The sequence below is a fragment of the Ascidiella aspersa genome, chromosome 4 (assembly GCF_963924565.1).
Source record: "Ascidiella aspersa chromosome 4, kaAscAspe10.2, whole genome shotgun sequence".
NCBI lineage: Eukaryota > Metazoa > Chordata > Ascidiacea > Phlebobranchia > Ascidiidae > Ascidiella > Ascidiella aspersa.
Window position 1 is genome coordinate 6804089 of NC_139450.1, and position 26318 is coordinate 6830406.

Here is a 26318-nt window from a genome sequence, read left to right on the forward strand (position 1 = left end):
TTAGTATGGTATATAACATGTATAGTCTGTTTGAGATCCTATCTGACCCGGCCCGCCACTACATGTTAAGTTTCTCATGCGTCCTGGGGTTAAAAATAATTGCCCACCCCTTCCATTAGATGTCATTGATTATTGTTATGTCAATCATCTTCACCGTTTTTCTACCCACAAACTATTCTGGAACTAGACAAGTCCCCAAACCTGAAATATAGTCTAATTAAAAATGAGTCGAGTTCGTAAAAAAACACACATTAACATATATTGATGTTATCTCGTCTGGTATCCAATCTCATTAAGGCTTTTAAGCTAAACAAAACCATCCCACCAAGTTGATTTTGATCCTAGTCGTAGGTTCTCAGGCTTATAACAGATTATTTTCTTCAGTATGTATATTTGAAGCTCTAAAGAAGTTAAGGTGTGTATACTAAACAGAAAAGCAGTATTGTACGTGGGATTATTTACGCTGGTGTGCAAATGTAAACCTTTAGCTTAACGGGCCTCCTTTAATAAACATTAAGTACCCCAATAAGTTAACATTTTATGCAGACCTGGGCGAACTACGACCCAATTAAAAACTTTTTAAGCAAAAAGATGCCTCAACGTTTTTGTTCTCCTGATTTTAAAATAATTGTGAAATTACACTTGTAAGATATTTAAAGCATTCTTTAAAATGCAGTCGCCCTTTGTTTCATGTGTATTTTTAATTTCCTTTTTGACACGTCCCGCCAAGATATTTTGTTGCTTCTCATGTGACCGCATGTGAAAAATAATTACCCACCCTGCTTCAATTGATTTGTATTTAGATTAAACTTTGCTGACATTCTTGATATATAGTCTCTTGTAAAAAGTCATGCTCGAACTACGGTGTCGCGTTCAGTTTAAAATCATATATTTTCCATGGCTAGTCTTTAGCCATACAGATAACAAGTTTATGTAAAGTTGACATCAAAGTACTATATCGACTTGCGAAGTTACCCACAATTTTATCACATTTAGATGGCGTGTAGCGGTTTCATTGGGTCACCATACTTTTAAATGCGCACCACACCTTTCCTTTTCAAACACGCTGAGTGACGTTATTCCAAGTTAAATCAGTCATGACGTCCATCTTTCAGTTATTTTATCGTGCGTTTCAGATATTTCTATAGTTTGTCCGATCTTTCCATAAAGTTTAAAAACAGGCAAACTAACCGAAGTTCAATTAGGTTGCACTGGACCATGGCTGTTGAACAGAGCCAAGACCCAATATAAATAACGCAACAGTCACGACACTATTGTCTAATTTACATTATCGTCTATATCGTCTATGAGCTGAAAACTTAAGCCTAAGCGAAGTCCACTAATGCTGTTTTGTTTGCGAAATTTCTTACAGAACAAACGGTACAAACTATTTTGCTCAAGGAATAACTATTTTGCTTAAGGTCAAAGTTTAACCTCTCCCGGCCTAAACAAGGGTCGGACAACACACGACCGTTTATCTCCAAAAAATAACCCTCGTCTCTTCCTCGCACTTTGTTGCTTTGTCTGTCTCCGATTTACAGCCGGTTCAGGTGTAATTGCCATACAGCCTAATCAGGGAAAAAAGGAACAAAATCTATCTTCTAGTTAAGAAAAGGCGGCGTGTGACGTTTATACAGCAAGCCAAGCGCGACTCTGGGCCGGTGTTAGTAAACTGAGCGTGGCGGTTTAAGGTACGGCCCTAAACCTATGGGACGCCAAACCTTTTGCGGCTTTTGCCTTTTCCGACCAAATATAAGGCGACCAATGAGGGCAATGACGCGTCGCCTGAACCGAGGAACGTTAGCGATTTAAATTGGACGCTTATTGGCCGATTCTGGGTTGACATTTTGAAAGTCAGTGCCTTGAATTTGTTGCAATTCTGAATTCACTTCATTTGCGGAGTGTCCGCTGCTGGGTTTGTTGTAAAGACTTAAGTCATTGACTTGACGTAAGTGCACCTAAGTCACTGTTTTCCAATGACATGACTTGACTTAAGTCCTTTGACCAAAATGACTTGACTTGACTTAACTCTTTATAACTTGGATTAAATTAATTGGTTTTCATTAAAATGTATCTCAAGTTTTGCACCTTGAACACTTTTATAGCTGTATATTGCGTTTGTGGTATTTTTTAGTTAAATTGATGCTTATAAACGGACGAGTTTACCGACTTTAATAGTTTAACAGTTTTTATGTCAATGACCATGACTTGAAATTGACTTGCTCTCGTAATGACTTGACTGTGACTTGACTTATTATTTTGCAAAATACTTGACTTGTACTTAAGTTATTTTTCAAATGACTTAACTGGGACTTAAGTCATTTCAAAATAAATTGTTGACAACACTGGGTTTTGCGAATGAATTTTTTTTACGTTAGTATTCTGTTTTTTAAGATAATAGGCAAAAGCTCTAAAGCAGGGGCGTCCAACCCGCGGCCCGCGAGCCACGTGTGGCCCGCCAGGGCCTCAGAAGTGGCCCGTTGAACTTTCCGCATGTCATGTTAATGCTCACTAGTTAATACGATGACAATTTTTTTCTTATAGGAATAACGTTTTTTGCTAAAAATCTAACAAGTGGTAAAACAAAAAATGCTTAGATCTTTATTTGCTATGTGCGCAAAACATCATTAAAACACCAGCAGCTCCAGCGGGCAGAAAATTAATAAGTGACATAATAATGGCTATTATTGTAAGACAATTAATACATTTTAGGCATATTTTAAACAACAGCAGTAAGCCGAAGACCGAAGTATACATCTAGCATTATTTAATCTTAAATAGCTCCCCTCAAGGAACAGTTTAGTCCAGTTACTGCGATACTCGCCTTTGGTTGATATTTAGTATAGCAAATAAAAGACAGAAGATTAGTGATAATGGCGTATTTCAAGAGAGGTGGACAGAAAAGTACTTTTTTGTGCAAGTCAATAACAAACCGATCTGCTTATTATGCAACAAATCGGTTTCTGGATTAAAGGAGTATATAACATTAAAAGGCCGATTTTGTATTTTACTACTTGGCGATGGAAAGATCAGTTAGCCATATTTGTGCGTGGGGATCACCATTTTGATGTTACAGAAGAATTAGAAAAATTATGATAAATTTTTACAAGATCTATGTCTCTCGAGAAAAGTACCCATTTATGTACTTTATGGTATCACTTTTTGGAAGCACTTATTTGTGTGAACAAGTTTTTTCCAGAATAAAGTACACTAAATCTCCGGCGAGGTCCGTGATATCTGATATATATAGTCACCTGAAGGATTCTTTGTGTGTGCTATTCATTTGAGCCAAATAGGCCTCGTTCGTAACAAGCAATGCCAAGTTTCCCCTTAATTCTTTGTTTTAAAAATAAATCACGATTTTCAGTAATTGATTATATTATTATTGTAAGTTTATTGAATTGTGGCCCGCGAAAAATTTTGAAAATTAAATTTGGCCCTTTACACAAAAAGGTTTGACGCCTATGCTCTAAAGAGTTCTGAGAATGAAAGACACTTTGTTGTACTCGGTAATAGCAGACTACGACCAACTTTTTGCGACGTTTTTTTGTATATGATTGTTAAAGCCAAGTTTGACAACACAGTTTATGATGATGTGGGTTACCAGGCGCGTATGACTATGTATTTATAATAGTTGGTTTGCGTGCCTTTCCTTAATGTCATTGTGCTTCGCCAGGTATTTTGTCTGTCTTAATATCGTACATATTGTTACTAGTTTAAGTAAGATGCTATTCGTTTTTACCCTCAGCGCCAGCTATAAATTGCGGCGTAGTACAGCATTTTTTGGAAATGATCGGACATAACTGGGGTTTAATAAAATGTCTTTGTGTTTTCTGAGTTTTGGTATAGTTACTGCTCGATTAAGTCGTTTTATCTGGTTTGAGGCTTATAGTTAGTCAACACTATTTTCAAGTCCACAGGTTTTTTTGCAAGAATTTATTTCAAAGTGTCGAAATCGAAATTCGATGCTATTGAAAAAGAAGAGAAAACGATAGTGCAAGAGAAGAGAAAAAAAAGAAAAAAGATTAATAGCTAGCGCAACAACTGCATAGTTTTGACATGCGCGGGCGACAGGCGACAGACGTCGGTGTGCACCGAAACCGTACGTTTGCGTTTGTGGCGCCGTTTCTTGGCCTGACGCGGCCCGTGGCCCTCCGCGGCGCCGACGGCGTCCGAAATGGCTTCTGGCCGCCGAAAAGGAACGTTCGTGGCGTCTTCAAGCACCAAATCAGCGGCGGTCGCTTTGTCTCTGTGCTGGAGCAAACCGGATGACTTGACGGTACGAGCACGATCGTTTGCGCTTTTGTCGGATGAGCGGCGCGCCTTTCCCCGGCTCCTGGAGGTTCTGGCGAGAATGCGTTCGGCCTGCTCGCTGTAGAACTCCATCTCGTCAAGGTCGTTCTCCTTTTGAAGGTACTCCTCGCGCTTACGCAGCCAGGTAGGATGCATTCTGGACCTTTGCTGTTAAATTGAAACACAAAACTTTAAACCGTATAATGATTAACAGCGGCATTGTGAGTCAGCTTGTACATAAGGTTAGTTTGCGCTTCTACTGTATTCGCGAAATTTCTTTCTGATTTGTTTTCAATGAATTACATTTTTGTACTCTATAATAATCAGTGTGCCTCAACCTTTTTTCGCGGTGACCCCATTTTAAGCAAGATATAACAGCAAAGCTTTCATGACTCAATACGTCTCACTAAACGCTTTGTAAGCGAAACCTTAAAAATAAAAACTTTGAATTTAATTAATATTAGCCATGCCTTCGTATGCTATTTAATATAAATACACACTGTAAAATTTGGAGGTTGTAGTAATCCACCTTGGGGTGGAAATTTGTTAAAGAAATGGTCTTAAATTTCACCATCATGTGATAAAAGGTGGAATAAACTCGCGTGGAAGTTTCCACCAACACCAATAGCATATAGCGTGGAAATCTCCACCCTGTCATCCTGAAAGCGTGCTTAAAGTATGTCTAACCATGTGGAACAATTTTAATATATCAAACCATGCGAAACTACTGCAATCGGCGACCTAACCAAATCAAGCAGCGACGCATTTCTTTTAGGTTAAGAAACAATGGCAAAATGCAGACAGCTCAAAATATCACGTTGAAATATCACTTAGATTAATTCACGCCTAAACAATTATAAGCCTCCTAGCACAAATACTTACAAAGATAAAGAACGTTAAGTATTTGAACTGTTATAGTTTAACGTAAAATTGCTGGGATCAGGGTTCCACATTTATATTACAGAAGTTCTTAGTTTGGAAAGTGAAATGCAATTATTTTTTTAAACCATCACACAACAGATATTTTACGAACAACATAATTATTTTGACTCTCATCTTGCACAAAAATGAATCTCTCTTAACTAACGCAAAAATGCTTTGTTTTTTCACGCTATACCAATAACACAAGTCTAAAATCTTACCTTTCAGTCTACTTTTCGGGAAACGTCGTACGGCGACCTTTTGCACCCGCAAATCAGAAATTAAATTCACACTGCGCGATCAGCAAGCGACTTTTCGCTACTTTGTAGCGTTTGCCACGCGTCGTCTTTGTTTTATAGGCGAGTGGCGTGTTATTGTTTTTCGCCTGTTTTAAACTGCAGGTTTAAACGGCGCGAAATCTCGAGGGCCTCTCGGTCGCCAGCGACCCCGCGACTGTGACGTCACAGTAATCGATGGTTGCCCTGGCGACGCGCAGCTGAACGGTCGACTTGGGTTGCCAGGGGAAACGCGGAAAACTTTTTGCGGTCGCACGTGATGAGTTGAATCATCAAACTGTGGAATGTGGCCGTTGATATGTCGACATACGTTAAGTATAATAAATATGCTGTTCTGTTGCTACCAATGTGATAACCAACGAAGAAAATAAAAGCAATAAGACTTGTTCTTTGGTTATCGCATTTTTATCTCCTTTTTACTGTGTCGTTTTACTTTGCGTGGTGTTGAGCGTGGTGTTGTTGTATTCCCTGATAAATACATCCTGCGTTGGTAGCCAAAACGTGGGATAAAATAAATGCACCGGAAGGAGCTTTTTGTTATTAGCCCATACATTAAGTATATTATGGTTAAATGACAATTCGGCCGATTGGGATTCTAATAGTTGTTTAAACAATACCGCCTAAATACCTAAATCTAACTAAGAATGCAGTAATCTTTGTTGATAGCCGTATTTGTCGAATTCTGGGAAATAAGGTGGGACTGCTCAACGACAAACAGTATTATAATTTTCACAAGTCAACTTGTTATGTGATAAAGCACGTTGGTGCTAAAGCTTGGCATTTATTATTTATTGTTACATATAGCCAACTCTACCATGCCAATAAATTTTCCACACTTGGGCCGCGGTTACTCCGCGCGGCATAGATAAAAAAACGGGTTGCCAGGCAACGCAAGGCGCAACCCCAATGAGGCGTGAAAAACAGGGTTGCGTAATATATGTTTAAAATGCCATGTTTGGGCGAAATGCTTATCAACAAACAATTGTCGTTTCTGATGCTAAAGGGTCATGCTCCACGGCGTACAAAAGGGAAGTGATTGTTACTTTAAACGTAGGATTTCGAAAAAACTGTTGATTTTCGTGATGCACTTGCTGATCATAACATATCGTCAAATGAATGATAAAAAGCTGCGAACTCATTATAGTTTTTCTTAAAAATGCGCAAAAAATATTGAGCTGCTTAAAAACGACGAATTCAAACTCGAACACTAATGAAAAAGCCTACTAGTTTGCCTAATGAACATTTAATATTTTAACATACCTATAGTTATCTTAAGCTATCAGAACATCGGCATAGCGTTTCTGGTTATTAGGAAAAGTTTTCAATCGTGGACATCCAAAACCAAACTATTTTTGTAATCCAACAGCGATCAGATCGTAGAAAAACGTGCGCCTCTTATCCACCCAAGGTAAAACATTTCGAGTCATCCTAGCGAAGGCGCGGCTTTTGCGATAGATGCGATTAGGATTAGGGAAAGCTAGAAATGTAATACTTAAAACATTACAGTTGCTTTGGTAGGGTTTTAAATAACGCAATTTTACGCCGGAGCCTTATCTTTGCTACAGCCTACATAATGATTAGCAAAAATAAGCGTCTAATATACATACTGTATATACAAGTGTTTGTTTAGCGATGAATCTCCAGCCTTCGAGTTTGTCAATTGACGTATTTTACTGTTGTCTAAAATAAATATTCAGTCAGACACACGTGACTTGAAATCAGTGTGCCCTGAAGCAGTCTTGGACAACTATAAATAACTGTAGATGTCTAATTAGATTTTGTGAAATCTTCGTGTATTCTGATTTAAGTCTTAATTTAATATCCAATTATATTTACCGCATATGCTTCTTTGTCCCAAAGGTTGTGAATTACCCAGCCGGAAAAGAGTTAAACTTTGGCGTACAAATCGTTGCCATCAATATCCGAAAAATGCAAATTAATTTATAGATTGACATCATAGTTTACATTTAAGTCTTTAATTTAGAGGTTTTTCGAATTTGTTAATTCTAAATATGATCTAATTTTGGTGCACTATGTGCACGGATCTGTATTGTGGCTAATAAAGAATGCCAAGGCCAAATAAGTCGAGTAAATTGACATCATCTTAATAAAGACGTTTCGAAAAGCACTTGTGTTATCATCAGTTAATGTTTACTGATGACGATACACTATTAACTGATGATAACACAAGTGCTGGCGTTGGGTTAGCGATCGGGGGTTTAAACCAACGCGACTCAAAGTACCACAAAAAGCACGCTTTACTTTTTTAGATCGGTTTTATTGACGCTACATGGGTGGCCTTCCGTCCAGCCGGAAGATGTCCTCATGGAAGACGAGGTAGAGGATGGTTGCCACGGCAATAACGCGAACCAGCGCGTCGGTAAAGGAATAAACGCATTTGGAAATCATGTCGGAGGCGCAGTCAAAGCGGATTGAGGAGGGAGCGAGATCAGAGAAGGAGGAAATGGAGGGACGCATTTTCCTCCAGAACGACTTCAGCCTCTTCTCGGCCTTCATTGGACAGAGGAGCGGCGTCTTCGGCGGAGGACGCCTATTGGAAAAAGAGCAGTGCACAGTCAGCCAATGTCGAAAAATCATGGGTGAAATTTATATTAATTTGGTATCGGTGTTTATCCAATACCATCTAACATCAGACCGGCACCGATACCACCCTAGTACTAGAGAAAGAGCAGTGCACAGTCAGTAGAACAGTCGATGTCAAGTTACCCATGTACCATGGATTTATGGTTGAGAAAATTACGGTCCGCGGGCCAGATCTGTTTTTTTTTAAATAGGTTAATTAATCCGGCTCGCGGCATATTTCCGTAATGAAGACGAAGTACACCGAAAGCCATTGCAGACTCACCGAATCAGTTGAACTATGATGCAAGCAGAGCAGACTAGAAAAACAACTAGCCTGCAGTGAGGGTCGAACTCACGACCTCCGGCCAACATATGTGTGCATGTTTCAATGAAGATGAAGAACTGTTGAAACGTTGTTGGTCGCAACGTAAAACTAAATTTTGATGGATTTTCAAACTGTACGACAATGTATTAAGGCTCACTACAGACTTTGTTGCATAGTTAATTATATTTCATCCTTTATCGATAATCAAGTTAATAAAGCTCGACAAAAAATTAAATCTGGCCAACGAACGTAAATTTAAATGTTAACCGGTCCGCGATGGTAAGGCGTTTTTTACACTGAATTTTCTTCATTGTTTTAGAAATGGTTTGTGTCCTCCATTATTTTCAGAAAGTCAAGGAGGTGTAACTATATGACTAAATGTCTGGAAGCAACAGTATGTACAAAAATAAATGGTTTTGGAAAGCGTTTGCCTGCTGGAATGGATACAGAAACTCACTTAAGAATAAGTATCTTGTTCGCACAAGTCGTTCATAATAATTTAATAATTTACTGTGGAAACACTAAGATAAATATCTAAAGCGTGATTTTCGTATAAAGACGTTTGCTGAACTGCGTTCAATGCAGTTTTGTAAACATAATTGTAAAAAGATTTAAAAGTAAGCATGCTCGTTCAACAAATTTTAAGCAGTTTTTTTTAAGCCTAACACGGGGACACTTTCAATAATACCGGAGGGCAAAAAAACTAGGAAGTGTTGATGTTGGTTGTGTAACTGCATGCTTATTAACATACTCGGAGGTTGTGTAACCGAATGCTGTTTTCAACGCAATATCGCGAATCAGGAAAAGGCTTTGATTTAACCGACCAAGGCGTCATATTCACTAACTTTAAAAAGGATAACAGGACAGATCCGCAATGAAGAATGAATTTAAAACACTTACCTCAGCTTGCAGGGCGCCATGCCTCGCTTTTGAACGCGCAGGTTTTGTTTTAAGTGGCGTGGTGACGACTGCGAGCAGTTTTCTGGGCGTTGCCGCTGCACGGGTGGGCGTGGTCGCCGGTCACCATAGCAACATCGATCTTCTGCCACACCTGGGCGAATCAAGAATGACATTGAAAAAAAATACATCTCTTTTAACTTTCTTTCTTGTACACTTTTAACTTTTTTCTGGCATACAAACCTAAACAGATGAAATATTTAAAATTAACCATAGCTTTATATATTTAAATTTTATTAGTGTTTTTTAATGTATTTCAGTGATTTTTTGTAGGACTGAAAATAGATAAAAAAGTATTATGGGCCAACTAGAAAAATTGCAAAGGGTCCGCTGTATAAACTATTCAAAAAGGTTTGAAATTATTAAGACACTTCAAATAGTTTTAATGCGTTAAGCATCATGACGTTTCAGTTAACTCCATTACAACACATGTAACAAACGGCATAATCTCAGAGTTTTATCGAATCAGGGCTGAGGAGTCGGTTAAAAATAACGCTTAAGTCCGACTCGGCCAAATAAGGAACCTGTGACCGAATCCTGAATCGCGAGTCCGACTCCGACCAAATGTGCGATTTCGTTCAGCCCCGAGTTCACTCTTTTTACGTAATTAAAATAGGATAAATCTTCAACATTCCAATCATAGGGGCATCACATAATTCGACCGCCAACAAAAAATGGTTTGAAAATATTATAGGCTACCACTTGCCATTTATCGTTTACAATTTACAGTCTGGGCCGTTTCAGTTAAATTGGGAACTGCGCATGCGCAAGGCGGACTCTGGCAGCCTTGTTTTTACTCAATCCGACTCGAGCGAAACAAACCGACTCCGTCGAGTCCAACGTCCCGAGTCCAAGTCCGACTCCGCAGCCCGATTTTAAACAACACTAATTTTCTCGATGCTCAACCTGGAGGTGGAAGTAGAACATTTTTATTACAGAAACGACAATTTTTTTTATGGAAACGCACGGACGTCATAACGGTACGCCGTAAACAAGTAACCTTCGGGAACCTGAAGTTTACCGTTCGCTGTCGTGAACAAAAACGCAACTCAAAACTTAATTTAAATATGTTCAACGAGGCGTGATAGCGGTGAAAAAGAAACATGAACATGTAAAAAAAAATGTTTTTCCGGTACGGCGAACCGAACCGTTCCGGCTTACTTTCACCTCTGGTTTAACAAATTATATATTAGATAAACCATAAGAAAATCCTGTACCTCTAGTTTGGGAGCCTCACTCTCTAGTTAATAACTTGATCCATTGGTTCTAAAAAGTCGAAGACTCACCTGGTCGATCTTGCAAGTACGAACAGTTTCTTCTTCTCTCCACATCGAAGCCATTGATGCCTCCGCGTGCCGCCGAGGCGCCAGTCAGATAGTTGATGACCGAGGTCTGGCGCTGCACGTATCCCGTCTCCACTTCCGTGTCCGAGTGTGAGGCCTGAAGGTCGCGATGGTTCTGCCGGTGGCTGTTGCCCGAATAGCGGCCCATTGTTGTGTCGTCGCGAAAACGCTGCGACCTCGGCCGTGATTCGCGTCGCCAGTTGTTGCCGTCGACGCCAGCCTCGGGCACCGTTCTCGTCGTAGTATAGAAGCCGCCCGGACACGTCATGTTGCGAACCTTTCTTTCCAGCATTTTGCGTCGCTTCTTGGGGGTGCAGTTGAACCGACCGGGGGCGGCCCCCGTCTGGCCGTATCGCCCCGCAGAGGCATGGCCGGCCTGGTCAAATCCGGCCCCTGGGGCGCCAAACTCTTGACCCCCTCCTTGGGGGAATCCATTATCTTGGGTAAGATCAACGTTTCGGCCCCCGCCTTGATAAAATTCACCCTCTTGGGCCCCTCGTCGGGAAAATTCGCCCTCTTGAGACAACTCATTTCCATGGTTTGCTCCACGTTGGGAAAACTGACCCCTTCGGCCCCCGAGTTGCGCAAATTCACTCTCTTGCCCCCCACGTTGGGAAAACCCACTCTCTTGCCCCCCGCGTTGGGAAAATCCACCCCCTTGACCGCCGCGTTGGGCAAACTCAGCCCCTGGTCCATCGCGTCGGGAAAATCCCGCTTCTTGGCCCCCACCTTGTGCAAACTTAGCCCCTGGGGTTGAGCCTTGTTTATCACGCGGACCCCACTCGATTGAAACGTTGGAGTTTTCGCGTCCAAAAAAACGCGAGCCTCGAGGTCGGTCGGGCGCTTGCTGCTGCCCCAGCGGGCCCCACTCCGTCTCGTCCGCCTGGGGACCCCTAGCACTCCCCGCCTGGCCCCAACGCGGTTTGGCCAGCTGGCCGCCCATAAAGCCAGGTGCCTCTTCATCTTCAGAGGAAAAGTCGGGTACGAAGTGACTGGTTTGCCTGAAGCCTTGTGCGTTTGTGTTTGCCTGGGGCACCGGCCTGTACGGCGTCGAGGCTTTGTCCTTGTTCAAACCCACCACGCTTGCGGTGGGGGTGTCCTGACCCGGTAGCACGTCGACAAAGTCGGCCTCGCTGTGGGTGACTCTGGTACTTTCCCGGATTGGGTTAATGCTACGCGGGTCCGGGCGATTATAACTCGAAGTCTTGCGAGTGATCAACTCCGGCTCAGGCCGACGTTCCGGTTCAGGCTCTGGATCCGTTGGCGGTTCAGGATCCGGCGCCAATTCGGGTTCCGACGACTCAGGCAAGGGTTCCGGTTCAGTTTGTGATTCCGGCTCTGGGTCTGGGTTCACTTGTTCCTGTTGCGACCCCGGTTCGTATTCCGATTCATACTCGTATTCATCCTCTTCTTCTTGTTGAGCTGCTCTTCTCGGACCGGGCTCATACTCATCATATTCACCTTCCTCTTCTTCCGCTTCAGACACCTCTTCAACCAGGGGAGGTTCGCTGCCGCTGTGCACCAGAATCTTCGTCTTCCTATTCTTTGAGGACTTTGAGGAGGGATAAGGACTCCGGTGGACTTTTCTCGGACGATAGCGCGCCGATATCTTAACGGAGCGCGACGATGATTGGACGGAAGACTGGGAGGGGCTCGGCGCCGGCCAATCGCGTGCCGGGCCGACTTTGGTGCTCAACCAATCGGCGTCGGGTCCTGACTTCTTGTTCTGGCCGCTGTTGACCACCACCATTTGTGTGTTGCCGCCTCCGATCACTTTCGGCTGTGGAGAAACAAGCAAGTGTTATAAACAGGGGCCTTATTGAGTAGAATAGATGCTTTTGATGAATACGATTTGCCGGTTACCAATAGATTGGTAGGTTGGGTTGCCTCGCAGAAAGGTCATGCGATACTAAAACCAGGCGCGGATCCAGGGGCGGTCTATCTAAGCACAACCATGTGAACAGTTACGTTTTAACTGTCTTATGTACAAAGTCAAGTCGTTTGTCAAATAAAGTAGTCCAAGTCAAGTACTTTGTTGCAACAACCAAATGAAGTCAAGTATTGGTTAAAAAGTAAATGTACAACATGGGACTTAAAACAAGTTAAAATATACCTAAACTTTCCAAGTCAATAATAATAATTTGTCTCTCTGGCCCATTTTTAAGTCACGTTATATCAATATTGGTTAAGTCACATTCTTAAACAGTGACAAAAAATATTTAAAATTTACCACCAGGCAATTACATATGTCCCCAGTTTACGAAATCGTTTGGCCTTGGTCAACTGGCTCCCTTATACAAAAATAAACAATTGCGAACTTTTTTTGGCGTTTGTAATTATGGCTTTTAGATAGGATACACCTGACAGCGGATAGAGCTTCTAATATGAAATGCGAATTAACAAGAACAAAAATATCTGATGTTAAGTTGGAACACTTATCCCTGGTGTACCTTTAGTTTGTAACATAAAAGTTATTAATAGTTTATTTTCTTCGAATTTGTACTGTGTTTATGGTTTAAACCAGACCTGGGAAAACTATAACCCACGTTCCGGTTCAGGCCGTCAAGCAATTTAGTCCAGTCCGCGGCCTATTTTTCATAAACTTTAAAGCAATTTGAAGCTTTTTAAAGCAAAAATACTCATTTACGTTTTTTTATTATTTTAGAATATGTTGTTGAACAAATTACACTTGTAAGGATAATTTTTATCACAAATCCTTGTCAAATAATACTTTTTATGACGAATACTTGTCATAGAAATTACACGTGAATTAATCTATTATAATTAAACTTGTCCGATTATGAGCAATACCTGAACTAAAAATACCAAAAAGGCAATAGAGGGCCAGCAAATTATTTTATGTAGAAAAAATTAGGATAAACACCTCGATTTTAAGAAAAAAATGCTTAATGCAAACACTTATTTTAAATCCAAGTAATTTGTCTAAAAGACTTAAGTCAAGCCATTTGCCCAAAAGATTTAAGTCAAGTCATTGAAAACCGCGTTTACAAAATTGAAATTTCAGACTTGTTATCAGACGGCACTTTTTGCGCGACTAAAAATACAGCCCTGCTTTGAACCCACTGTCCGTAGCCCATAAATAAAATGACTTGAAAAATACCATGTGTTCAACATGACTAAAGGCCCGTTTACACTACAGCTGCACTGAGCTGAGCAAAGCGTAATTTGCATTTAAATTGTATTGTGGCGAGCGTTCCACGCTTTGCTAAACTCAAGCCCAGTGCAGCTATACAAACACGTTACGTTTGGGGCGATTTTTACGCCCAGCGCAGCTCACTGCAGCTGTAGTGAAAACAATTTCACGCCCAGGCAGCTCAGCTCCGCTCAGTGCAGCTGTAGTGTAAACGGGCCTTTACATCTACGATACGAAACGAGCAAACAGACTGGTGTGCACCAATTTTAGTGGCTTCAGCGGAAAATATAATTGTTAACGAAGGGAACTTTTTGCGTGACATGGAAATTCAGCTGTGTGTCGAACTTGGCAAACTATAACCTAGTGGTTCGCAAACTTTTATGGCCTATGGCACGTCAAAGAAAAAAAAGTACCCTACTAGAATTTTCGTTAAGTGACCACTGACTAACTATATTGTCAAGTGGTTTACTATAAATCAGTGGTTCTCAACCTGTGGTACGCGAAGTCATTTTGCGTGGTACGCTGTACGCAGTATGTTTTTAAGTAAAATTACAGTTTTACCAAAAGGTTAGGCTTTTCTTATTGTAATAAACAATACATTCATCGTAATGATTGTATAGGTAAATATTTTACGCTTCATCAATGATAGGAACTATTAGCCTATCTTTCCGGAACATCTATGCAAATTTTTTTTATGACATCATAGCAAAACAACGAAGAATCACAAAACTTGACTACCAGTATTAAAAAAAAGGGAAACTTTTTTGACAGTAGTGCTGGGCCGCATTTGTTTTGAAATTTCCGGGATAACTAATTATATCCCATATACATTTTGAGTAAAGTTGAGTTTTTCGATATTTTGTTGGTACGCAACAAGATCATAGAAGCTCGAGGTGGTACGCAGTGAAAAAAAGGTTGAGAACCACTGCTATAAATAAACCAAACCGTAACATTACAAATAATCCTAAGCAATGTAGAAATTATATTTTGATTTATTGAAAATTAATAAAGAGCTTTTCGAAACGTTCAAAATGATACCTACTTCTGTATGGGCTTTGATATTCTTATTACGTCTTTACAACCTCCAACCATTATGCTCCAATATTTTGATTTGTTGTACTCTAATCATACACAAAAAGTGAAAGGCTTCGCAATACCAGCAAAAATAAGATTCCTAAAGATTTCAAAGTAGTTTGCTGCATCCTTAAGCGTTCGAAATAGCACCCCAGAGTGCCGCGGCACCCCGGTTGAGAACCACTGCTTTAGCCACTCACGTTTGTCACGATATCTTCGTAGTACTCTCGCAGTACGGGAACGCTGAGCTGAACCGACTCGTTGATCTGCCTGGTCCGCGCATGCGCAGTCTCGGGCGCGGCGGAGCGTGGCGAAACGACAATCAAGCGATTCACGGGAGAATCTTGCTTCTCTTTATCTTCCAATGGCAGCACTTTATTATATTTCGAAGGCCCTAGGAGAAAAGGTGCATTGCGTTTTGCTTAGTTTGTTTTACTGAACTGAAAGTTTACGGCAATTGCAGGCACGATTCAAGCGAAACAAGAGCGATTGTTTCAGAACAAACGCGTACATATCAGAGCAAACCATAAAGGTATAATTAAAATTACTTGACTGTGATTGCATACTTTGCTTTAGATTAAAACCCAAAAAGGTTAGCTAGACACGAAAGAAAATGAATTATTATCGCATATAAATCGTAAAACGGTGTTACGTCATGCATACAGGTTTCTGTAGACAGGGACGCCGGAGAGAGGGGGGGGAGGGCAAGCGTTTTTTTTTTTTTTTACTTTTCCCCATTTTGGGCTACGCACTTGGCAGCCTTCCACGGCGCAACGGTAAAGAATCGCTGATCTAGTTGCTAAGACAGCATCAAACGTAAACAAACCGGGCATATAATGAATATTCACAAAAAAGTATGTGAAATTGACTCGTGTCTAATTTGTCAAAGAGGCGGCGGGCCGGATGAATTACATCGGCGGGCCGTAGGTTGCCGACCCTCGCTGTAGACATATATTTCACATTTTCGGTCCAAAAACTGTTCAGAACAATTTTTTTTATGCCTTTTTATGCTCTGTAGACAGTAAAAATTACATACAAGTCGTTCAAACCAAAGATTGTAAATTGAAATTCTGTGTTTTAACTGAGAGACTAAACATGCCGTTGGACAAAGTAGCATTTTTGGTAAAAATCCGAATTAGATTAGAACTAGAATTAGAGCAAACAAGCAATTCGCAAATTAGATTAGAATTAGAATTAGCTGTATTTTGCTCTAATTCAAAGAATTAGAAAACTAGAATTATTTAGTTGTCCGAGTCTGCTCGTGAGGCTCTGTTTCGTGGAATTTTCGGAAAACAATAATTTTATTTCAAATAGGCAATGCAGGCGACAAGGGCAATTTGGATACAAACTATGCATCAAAATGATTGTATAACCAGTAACGCTATGGTATTTACCCGAGTATTGCATATTTACTTATGATAATTTTATTTGACTTGCGAGAAGTGCATTGGATTGTTGGCTAATAATGAAACTGATCCACAATTTATTTTAATGTACCAAAAGACGAAAAAGTTCATCCATATTTTACGGAGAAAAATATTGTGAAAATTTGACTATATGTTGGATTTTCTAATAAAACTCAAGTTAAAGCACTCTCTCAATTTGCATGCCTTTTGACCGGATAAAGAACCGCATGCGTCTCGCAAACCGCGGTTTGACCACCCCGTGACATAAGGCAAAAACAGTTAAGAGATGGAAATATCTCCAGGCTGTATATCTATAGGTGTCCAAGTCTGACCCAAACTTAAACTCCGACAAAGAAAGAATCGGGCTTACCTGGCGAGAAGAGTGGCAAGGACAGGTTCTCCAGGTCTCCGGCGAAGCTGACCCGGTTCCTACCGCTTCCCGTTCGCCCACTTGACTTCCTGGAAACGCTAAGAACGCCGCGAGGACTTGCAGCTTCGTCGCCGGCCAAGTCCTGCAAGTCAAGTCGGGGCACTTCGTCGGCCGGTGCCTTGCACTCTTTCTCGGTGATGCGAAAACGACGCAAAGTGGTCTCGACTTGGGCGCCGCGTTTGTTTGGGTCCCGGGCCGAGGCAAGTGGTGATTCATTTCGCCTTCGAGGAACGACTGAAGTATCTTTGTCGATTTCGCTATTTGCAAGAAGCTGTTTATCCGGCTGTGGTTTTGGGCGAGCCTCCTTAGATGCGGCAGCAGAACTCTCCCTTACGCTCTGCAGCGTTTTTTTGGGGCGCTCGTCCGTCAAACGGTGATTCGAAATCGACACAACTTCAAAGCTTGGCCTTCTCTCGCTTCTGTACTTTTCCAGGCGAGTCGCGAACTGACGTTTCTTGGCCATTGAACGCTGTGGGTAGAAGCTGGCGTCGTCGCTACTATACGAGGTGGACGACTCCGATTCGCTCACCGTGTCTGTCAAGTTGGCCGAGACGGAGCGCTTCGACGAAGTGCTGGATCTGTAGTAGGGGTGAACCCTTTGTCTGGACTCGGCCTTGGCGGTCTCGCGGCTACGACTAGGCGATCCTAACATGATCTTTGTTTGACTACGATCTTCTTGCTTCTGCTGTTGTAAGGTTTCAGCTGGAGGCGAATAGAGATCTCGCGGCGACAGCAGAGTCTGGAAAATGTCGAGCTGGCGCTTTCGCGTGGCACTTGTGCTGGACAGCAGCTGGTTTGTTTCCGCTACGCGCTGATCCACGTGCCTCGTGATCTCGTCCTTGAGGCTGTTCAGCGCCACTTGTAGCTCCGAGTTCGTCCATTTGCTCTCCCCGGTCTTTCCAAGGTCGGGTGACTTTTCTTTTTCCTTTGTTATTTCTTCCGCAGCAGCAATTGACTCTCGGCTACGGTTCGAATTGGTGGCCTGGACGATGTTCTCGAATTCGGTCAGGCTTCGTTGCAGCTCCTTCAGGCTCGGGTACAACTCCGAAATCGCGTCATCGTCTGCGTGCTCGCCCTGGATCTTCGTGACGTCACGCAAGGCAACTTCTTTATCGCCCGGCGACAGGGAGTCGGTTGAAGTAGACGAACGCCCTACTTCTGCTGGCAGCTTCGGCTTGGCTGAGACAGTGGGAAAGACTCGCTGCATATGAGGACGAACAGAGGCTGGAGGAGCAAAATTGATGCCCAAGTCGCGAGCCACGATCATGATATCGGAAAGCTCCCTGTTCACGTCGTCCACGAGTTGCTTCACTCCTTCGGGTGTGTCTTGCTCCTCGTGGAAGCAAGCTTCCTCCGAAAATGAGCCGCTGATTTGCTCGATTGCTTGGTGACAAACGCTCTCCTTTGATTCCTTTGATTTTAAAGTTTCTGTCAACGGTTGCTTGTTTTCGTTGATGTTTTCGGCTGAAGCTTTCGGCTCGGTTTTGTTCATCGCATTTACAGAGTTGGTTTGTTTTAGGCAGGAGGCCGGAAGTTCCCAGATCACCCTGATCGAGTTGTTGGCCTGGTCGACTTCGTTCACGCAGCTCAAGCTACTACCACCGGCTAAATCCTGCATAAAGCTTTCACACAAGGTCAACACATCCTGCAGGTTTCCATCGGACGTTGTAATCGTTTTTTCAACGCTCTTAAGTTGACCCTGTTCAGCAGATAACTCCTCCGGTGCTTTGTCTTTTTCAGGAGCGTTTTCCCTCTCTGAAAGATGTCCATCGTCGTTGGTATACTGTACAGGCGAATCGCTGCACTCGCCAACGAAGAGATGCGCAGTCGTGTCGGCGCCAATGTCCACCATGGGCCGCGTTCTAGCCGCGCCACGCGCCCAGAGCTTGCGTTCAATACGCTTCCCGATTGTGATGAGTTTTGCCGATGATGTAGTGTCCGATGCGGTGGCATTAGAGCGGCTCTGACGCGCGCCGATGATGACGGATGTCGCGGAACGTGGAGGCCTGGATCCCCGCCTATTTCCAACCTTGCGTCCAATTACCATAGTCGGAGGTTTCGGTCCACTATTATGCTCTGATTCTTCATCTTGCGTCCTTCTGCTTCCGCACGATTCCCGTGAAGCATCTTTAGCCTCCTGCTGTTGTTCTCCAGGAGTCTTCCCGGATGGCATGATCGCGATCTCAAAGACTCCGGAGAGCGAGTCGCCGATCGAGGAGGATGAGGTGCGATCCTCCAGCGATGAGGATCTATCCACGTAGAGGCTTCCTATAGATGAGGATCCCGCCGCGCTGTGAGCTTCATCGGCGCTCGCGTACGTGGTGGCGATGGCGCCGAGTCCGGAGCCGGCGGGGTGGGCAGGGGAATCCCCGTTGGCCTTGGGGGCGATATCAAAGATGACGTAATCGCTATCTTCGCTTGTCGACCGCGGCTCGGCTGTTGTTGTGGAGCGAGTAGGAGGACCTGCCAGCTCGTCGCTTTCGACGCCGCTCTCGCATGCCCAGCTGAAGAAAATGCCGCCCGGCTCGTCCGACAGTCCGTTGCCTGGCGACGGTGACGTCACGGCGTTGGTGACGTCGATTGTGCTTCGCCCAATGTTGCCGAACTTCTCGACGAGCGCGGTCGGGTGAGAGCCGAAGACCTTTTCTTCGTCGGACTTTGGAGCGGACTCGCTGCCACTGTTGCTGCAGGTTCCCTGGAGGCAGGACCAGATTAAGGGTAAGCTACTGTAGGCCTAGGACTATTTACTAGAGAAGGCCTTAATTTTGCAAACCAAGCTACAACAATTAATAAGAATACACATAAAAGGGACTCGACTCAGGCCTTCGTTTTTGAGCTAAAACTGTACTCTACTGGTATTGGATCTGTATATCACTATCGGTATTATACAATTGTAAGCTAAACAAATTGAGGGCTGAATTTTTCCAGGGTCTAAGGCTAAAGCCTTAGTAGCCTAATGCTTAATCCGGCTCTGCCTGGAGGAAACAGCAAGGTAAAAATTCCAGAAAAAATCACCGCGAGCTAACTTTTCTAATTATGTCTTGCTTGCATGAAAATCGCAAAGTAAATCAGCAGTTGGAGTAGAAACATCTAACCAAGCTATAGGTAACATTTTTGTACGTTTTCAATAACTCTGAAAAATATTTTTAACACAAAAATATATTCAAAATGAACAAAGCGTTATTTGAAATGTATAAAAAATGTTAGTCACTTTTATATGGACTTTAAAATTCCAATACACCTAATCACCCAACTTTTATGCTCCGAAATCAACAGATCGGTATGCCTTTTATGAAGGCATACCGTGAACTTTTATATCGGCCTAGTGATTTGCCACACCGAATTGAACCGCCAAATCACAATTAATTACGGTTTACAAATTAAAAAATGGTTAAAAGCCTTGATTGTAGTCAGTTAAAAACAGATCTCAGTTTAGGCAATGGTGATATGGCCGCCCTATCACTTTGCCTGCGTAGATCAGTTGGTATAGGGCCAGGGTACCTGCATAGACTATTTGGGAGTTAAATCTAACCATTGGATTTTTTCCCCATATTTACTTTGATTGCATAGAAATAGCCTACTCGATGTGGTCTTTTTAAAGTTAAAAAACCTTTGGGCAACGAAATTCTAAAAACGATAGCTAACGATTAAAATTAAAGAAAATATTCACAACATTTGACTGCAGGGATGATAACAACGTCATATACGGACGATAAATTTTATAAGTTTAAACAAATGGTGTCTTATAGGCATGGCAACTTACGGTTTCAGTTTTAATTGGTCCGGCGGAAGGGCGGGGAAACGAAAAGCTGCCTTGAGATGAGACTTTAGGGAAGGCTTCAACATCTGATGATGAGGTGCCGTGAGTGCTGCTGCTGTAGAACACAATCAAGTTAGACAAAAAATAGGTAGCTATTTTGACCTGATGAAGCATGGTAGTGCGAAAGCTTGTCTAGATTTGAATACAATTTGTCATTAAACGGTGCCTCTTGATTTCTAGATTTTAAATTAGGCAAAAACGAAAACCAATAAAGAAGTTACTAAGTAGCAACCATAAGGACGTACAGCACAGCCTTAAAATTACCCCGTTGCCTAATTGCCGACTTAAAAATCTTGTTGGGAAACAAGTGAAAATAAAGGTCACCCCTTTGTCCAATACCGCTTTAGATTTCAATAATTAACTTTAACAAAAATCTAAAAGATATTTATCAGGTATACTATCTAAACCAGTGGCTCTCAACCTTTTTTCTTTCGTGGTCCATTTACGTTGCAAAATAATTCTGTGGCCCAATACATTTTTTTGAAAGAAAAAAAAACTGTAAAATAGGCTTAGAACAAAACACAGCAGAACATATTTCAAAACAGATTATTTATTCAACCGTACATTAGTAATATACTTGCGGCTAACAATAAATTCACATTCCTTTTTAATTCCTCACCAAGCCATTATTCCTGTAAAATTTAATATAGTGACACAAATGAAACTAAATCTAGCTTTTTTAAATTGGTCTGTGGCCCACCTCAAATGTTCTTATGGCCAACTGAACCGATGATCTAAGCCTAAAGAAACAGGTTACTGCCTAAAGAAGGCAACGTTTTTTAGTTCTTACAAATTTGTTTTATAGGAGCCCTGTGGGGTTAATCTTTCAGTCGAAAATAATTAAATTGAACATGACGCCTTTGTTTTCGTTAAAGGTGTTCAGACTTTATCTCAGTTTCACAACTGTCGGGCCAACAGCAGGTTTCTTAAGTCTACTTGTCTAATGACGTCAATTTAAGACCTTGGTCCACGCGAACCAAAAAAAATTTAGGGGGTCGGCGTAAAAACAAAAGGTGAAGAACCCCTGTTGGATAGTAACGTTAAATTCTCGTTGAGCTACGTTCCGCCAGCAAGAAAAGACAAACAAGTTAAGCAATTGAGTTTCACATTACAATTCCTACGCCGCCGTAATAGGCCTACTGTATCACGACTTTTAATTTCAAACTGTTAAATTTGTTGTTATTTTAAATCAGTAGTTCCCAACCTTTTTGGGCTTGCGGCACCCTACAGAAATTATAAATAGTTCGCGGCACTCTTGCTCGTATTTTTGCTGAGTGGTTAACTAACGTTACAATAACGAGATTGAAACAGCACATTAACTGTGCAACAAGGTTGAAAAAAACTTTTTAATTTTTGGCACTTTTATCGTACTCAAATTTTTTTATCACGAAGCTCACCAAAAGAGCAAAAATGGGAATCCTAAAGAGCTTGAAATATCTCTCAGCCCGTTGAGCGTTAAAAATGGCACCCTAGAGAGCCGCGGCTCCCCGGTTGAGAACCATTGGTATACTATAAAGTAATAAAGACCTGAAAGGCAATTTGGTGAATACTGTTTTAAATTAATAAAAATAAAAAGAACTACCTTGCACTTCTCTCCTGGCGGGAGTAAGAGGAGCCGTCCTCGTCGCTCGAACTAGTGGTGGCTCCCTCGTCCGATGCGACATCCGAAGAACAAGAGGAGGAGGAAGTGGACCTCCACTGCTCCAAGCAGTCCTCATCGAACGTCACCGACCTCCGATCGACGTAAGCCGTGACGCGTCGCTTCCCCTGATTGAAAAGGCGCCTCACAAAGGCACGAAACGCCCGAGGGAGTTTGGTCTTCTTGGAACCTCCGGATCGCAAAACGCTAGGAGCCGAGATCGACTGGCTCACTCCGTAGTGCCTCCGCGGGCTCAGGGTGGTCCTAACTCCTCTCGCGGACTCGCCAGGAGTCGGACCCGATTCTTGGTTGTCTTCCGAAGAGGGTCCGGCACCTTCTTCGCTTTCGGAAGCTTCATTTCCATCCATTCGCGATTCGCTGGCACTGTTTCGCATTGATCTTTGCGAGCTTTCACCCTTTTTCAGTCCTCTGCCGTCCGGCTGCGAGTTCTGCGAAGTTGCACTCCCGGATTCGGACGGCCTCTTCCCGCTATGCACAGACTGCTTTGACGACCTCCGCGACGACTTGGCCCCCGATTCCTTGCTTCCCGACGCGCTCAGCTCATTGGAACTCCTTTGCGACCCAGAAGCGCCCGGCTTTTCATCAGCCAGGCTTTCGTCAACCATCTCGTCAACCTTGCTGGTCATTTCGTCCAACAGAAGCCGCACACTTTCATCTATAGCGGAATCAAACTCGTTCAGGCCTTTCTCCTGAATTCGAGATGTGAAAGAGGCACTGCCTCCAGGCTGCTGAAGGGTGGTGATATCTCTGATGCTCGTGTTCAGCGTAGAGACCAGGAACTGTTTTTTCCTTGCGCCGTTAGCCACCTTTAAGTCTGACGTGCCTGCTCTGCTGTTGCTCGACCTCGCCACGCCAGGCTCTACTTGCTTATCACCTTCGCTCTCTAATTGTGGCGAGTTGGCAGCGATGTATCCCTCGATGACCACGATACGGCGACCGCCAATGATGCAGCCCGTCGCGAACATTCCAGCGCCGTACTCTACAGCAGTGCGGCGAATTTCGACGTCCAGGTAGCGTTCTAGCTGCAACTCGGAAGCAATATCCAGCCATGAGGACTCTATTGAATCGTTGACGAGGAACTTTGCGACGCCGTTGAAGAGCGCGCTCTTCCATAGCTCGTTGCTGGTGGCTCGCACCTTGCCTTCGACTTTTGAAGGGAAAAGCCGTTTGAACATTGTTCCGCCTTCGTACATGGCAAAGTCGACGAGGCGCCCGGCCATTGGTTCGATCGCCGCTTTTTCGTAAAGCGACGGGAAGAAGGGCTTGAAGTTCTGGCGGAGTCGCGGGCACTTGCGGCAGCTCGACGCCCAGTCGTTCACCTCCTTTGCCGCGTTGCGCTCTTTTACAATGTCCTTGACGTCCCTGAGGGTCACCAGCCTCTCCCGCTGCTCACCTACGTCGTCCTCTTCCGTTTTCACGTCCACGTCCTCCATCTTCTTGTACTTGAGCGTCGGCTTGGTGGACGGCCCGCCCAACTTCGCTTCCATCTCATCTTGATCCTTATCCGCCTCCTCCCTGCTCCGGAAGCGGAGGCTGCGCATCAGGAGCCCGTCTCCGCGAAGATAGAGCATGGCGGCTTCGGTTCGAGTCCTGGACTTTCTATCGTCTTCTTTATTGTCGCCTCGCCTCCTGACTTCGTTGTCGTCGGAGTCGATAACGGATGGCATCTGCTCATCTAGACTCCTCTCCCTTTCATCCGGATCCCTCCTGCTCCACCACGTGCTTACCTGAGAGAGGTTAGTGGAGGAGTAGTCCATCGCTCCTAGTCGATGCAGGCCTGGAGGAAAGCGCGGCGCCTCTTCTCTTTGCTGTTCTCCGAAAGAGTCCAACCTCCGGCTGGATGCCGACGAGATCGAGTACATCATTTTTTCGCTGTCGTTGTCGTCCGTAGTGCTTGGGTTTTGTCCGTGTAATTTCACGGCTGACTGGACTGGCTTTTCAAGCAGCAGTTTGCTGACAGTTTTGCCCCCTTGCTTCGCTCGGTTCTCATTGGAATGCGAAATCGACAGATCAGGGTTGCTGATCGAGCCCGGAAACCCTGGAACCTCACTTGTTTTTCGCTCTAGTTCTCCCGACAGCGACGACTTTGACCTTACCGTCTTTGTAGCGGGGTGAGACGATGATCTGATGCTACTTTTATTCGAGGTTTGAGCAGTTTGCCCACTCTTGGCTTGCGACTGGGACGATTTTGACTTTGAGGTTGCGGCTACGGACGAGGCTGAAGTCTTAGTTGACTTTAAGCTAGTTTTCTGGGAGCTGGCTGCGCTTCTCTTACTCTTACTTTCGGACTGTTTGTCAGTGTCGAGCGAACCGGAAGACTTCAACTTGGTTGTGATGCTTTTCACCGAGCCTTTTCCAGATGGCAATGAAGACTGGCGCGTCTCGCTTCTTTCGGATAAAACGCTGCTTTTCTGACTGCCACTGCCGGGCGCGGACAGCTGCGCGGAGCCGGGAGAGTCGTACAAGCGCGTATCTTCAACGCGATTCGAAGCATTGGTCCCTGACCACATTGATGCTTTGCTCGACTCAATATCTTCAACTCCCTCTGGTTGGTCTTCTGCTTCGGATTGGTTCAGCGACTCCGAGCCGCTATCTTGCTGTTCTTCGTTTTCGCTTTGGTCGGACGCAAGTTTCGAGTCGTACTCGTCCGGCGCGACCTCATCGTATTCGCCGCTGACGGTTGCGCTTTCCTCCTGCGCGGCGTCGTACGATTGCTCCGAACGCGGACCAGTTCTAATGGCCGGCACTGAAGGTGGTTTTCGGCTTGTTCGCCTTGCAGGAACAGAGCCTTGCCTTTTGGCCTTTGTCGGTTGCTTTGGCTCGGAGTCCCTGGTCCTTCCAATTCGTATCTTCGAACGCGAGTGTTCGCGGAGTGAGGGCACTTGGCTCTTGGCTGAAAGCGACTGGTCTTTGGCTGAAAATGACTGACTCATGCCTGAGAGCGAGCGTTTCTTGGCTGAAAACGACTGAGTCTTGGCTGGAGTTAGCTGTGCTGAATGCTCTTTTAACGATTTCCGGAGGTCGCGCTCGCTCAGAGCCGAGTAAATGCGGTGCTGATTGCAAGACACCTGCGACAGACTCCTGGCCATCTCGCGCATCTCATTTGTGCAAGTCGGTCGGTCGTAGATCGGCAGGGAGTGGGACATATCGGCCGAGAGCGCTGGACGCAGCGGCCCGGCGCTGTGCCGAAGTCGGAATCTGGCGGCAACGGCTTCGCGACTTTCCGACGCAGTGTCTTCGGACACTTTCGGAAGCGCGAACGTGACGTGGCGTGGCGACAAAGCCGTTGGTTCTGGGGTTGAAACGTTTGCCGCCTTAGCTTTGGAGCGACGACCGATGCAGACTAGCGAGCGACGATTTGAAGAAAGCTTATTGTGGTTGATCCAAAGCGCTCCTTGCTTGGCGGGCTTCTGTTTTTTCGCAGGCGTTGCCTTTTTTGTGCTTTTGCCATCGCTTCTGCCGGCGCTGACAGTCGGAAAGCCGCTGTAGGAGGTTACCATAGACGTAGATTGCTCTTCTTCTGACACCTCCTCCTCTTCGCTCGCGTCACTTGAGGAAATCGAGTCTTCCTCACTTGACATGTCCACGTTTATATCCGACTCATCGCTCAAGGAAGTCACATTGACATCAGAGTCTTCGCTTGACGAGTCCACTGTAACATCCGCGCCCTTACTTAAAGAGGAGTCGATTTTGGTATCCGAATATTTGCTTGACGATTCTGAACTATCCTCCGAGTCTTCTTCGCTCGAGGAATCTTCGTCATCGTCATCATAAAAAGCCAGATCCTCCATCTGAGCCACTTCGTCGTAAATGTGTTCTTCCTCTCTGTTTCGACCCTTTCCAATTTCGACCCAGCCGCTCTCCGTTTGCGACAGAGAAAAGGAGCTGCTGTCGCTGTACTGCGACCAACTATCGCTTCCGGCGCAGTAATCATTGTCGAGTGCTACAAGAGACGATCGCAGGTCAGGACGCGATCCCATCTTGAGCTTGCGCATCCGTTCTTTGATGTGACGCGTCTCCCTTCTGGTTTTCCGCTCGTCGGCGAGGTCCTCCAGG

At 44.1% G+C, this 26318-nt stretch overlaps 1 protein-coding gene across 1 annotated transcript; it reads right to left on the reverse strand.

Annotated features, from left to right (window-relative positions):
- Positions 1 to 4001: 4001 nt before the first annotated feature.
- On the reverse strand, positions 4002 to 5550 carry LOC146146905 (uncharacterized). The gene is made up of 2 exons (XM_083388350.1): positions 5436 to 5550; positions 4002 to 4461 (listed from the first exon to the last, which is right to left on the reverse strand). Exon 2 carries the CDS (start codon positions 4447 to 4449, stop codon positions 4033 to 4035), a length of 417 nt encoding a protein of 138 aa, XP_083244476.1. The 5' UTR covers positions 4450 to 4461; positions 5436 to 5550; the 3' UTR covers positions 4002 to 4032.
- Between the last annotated feature and the right edge of the window lie 20768 nt (positions 5551 to 26318).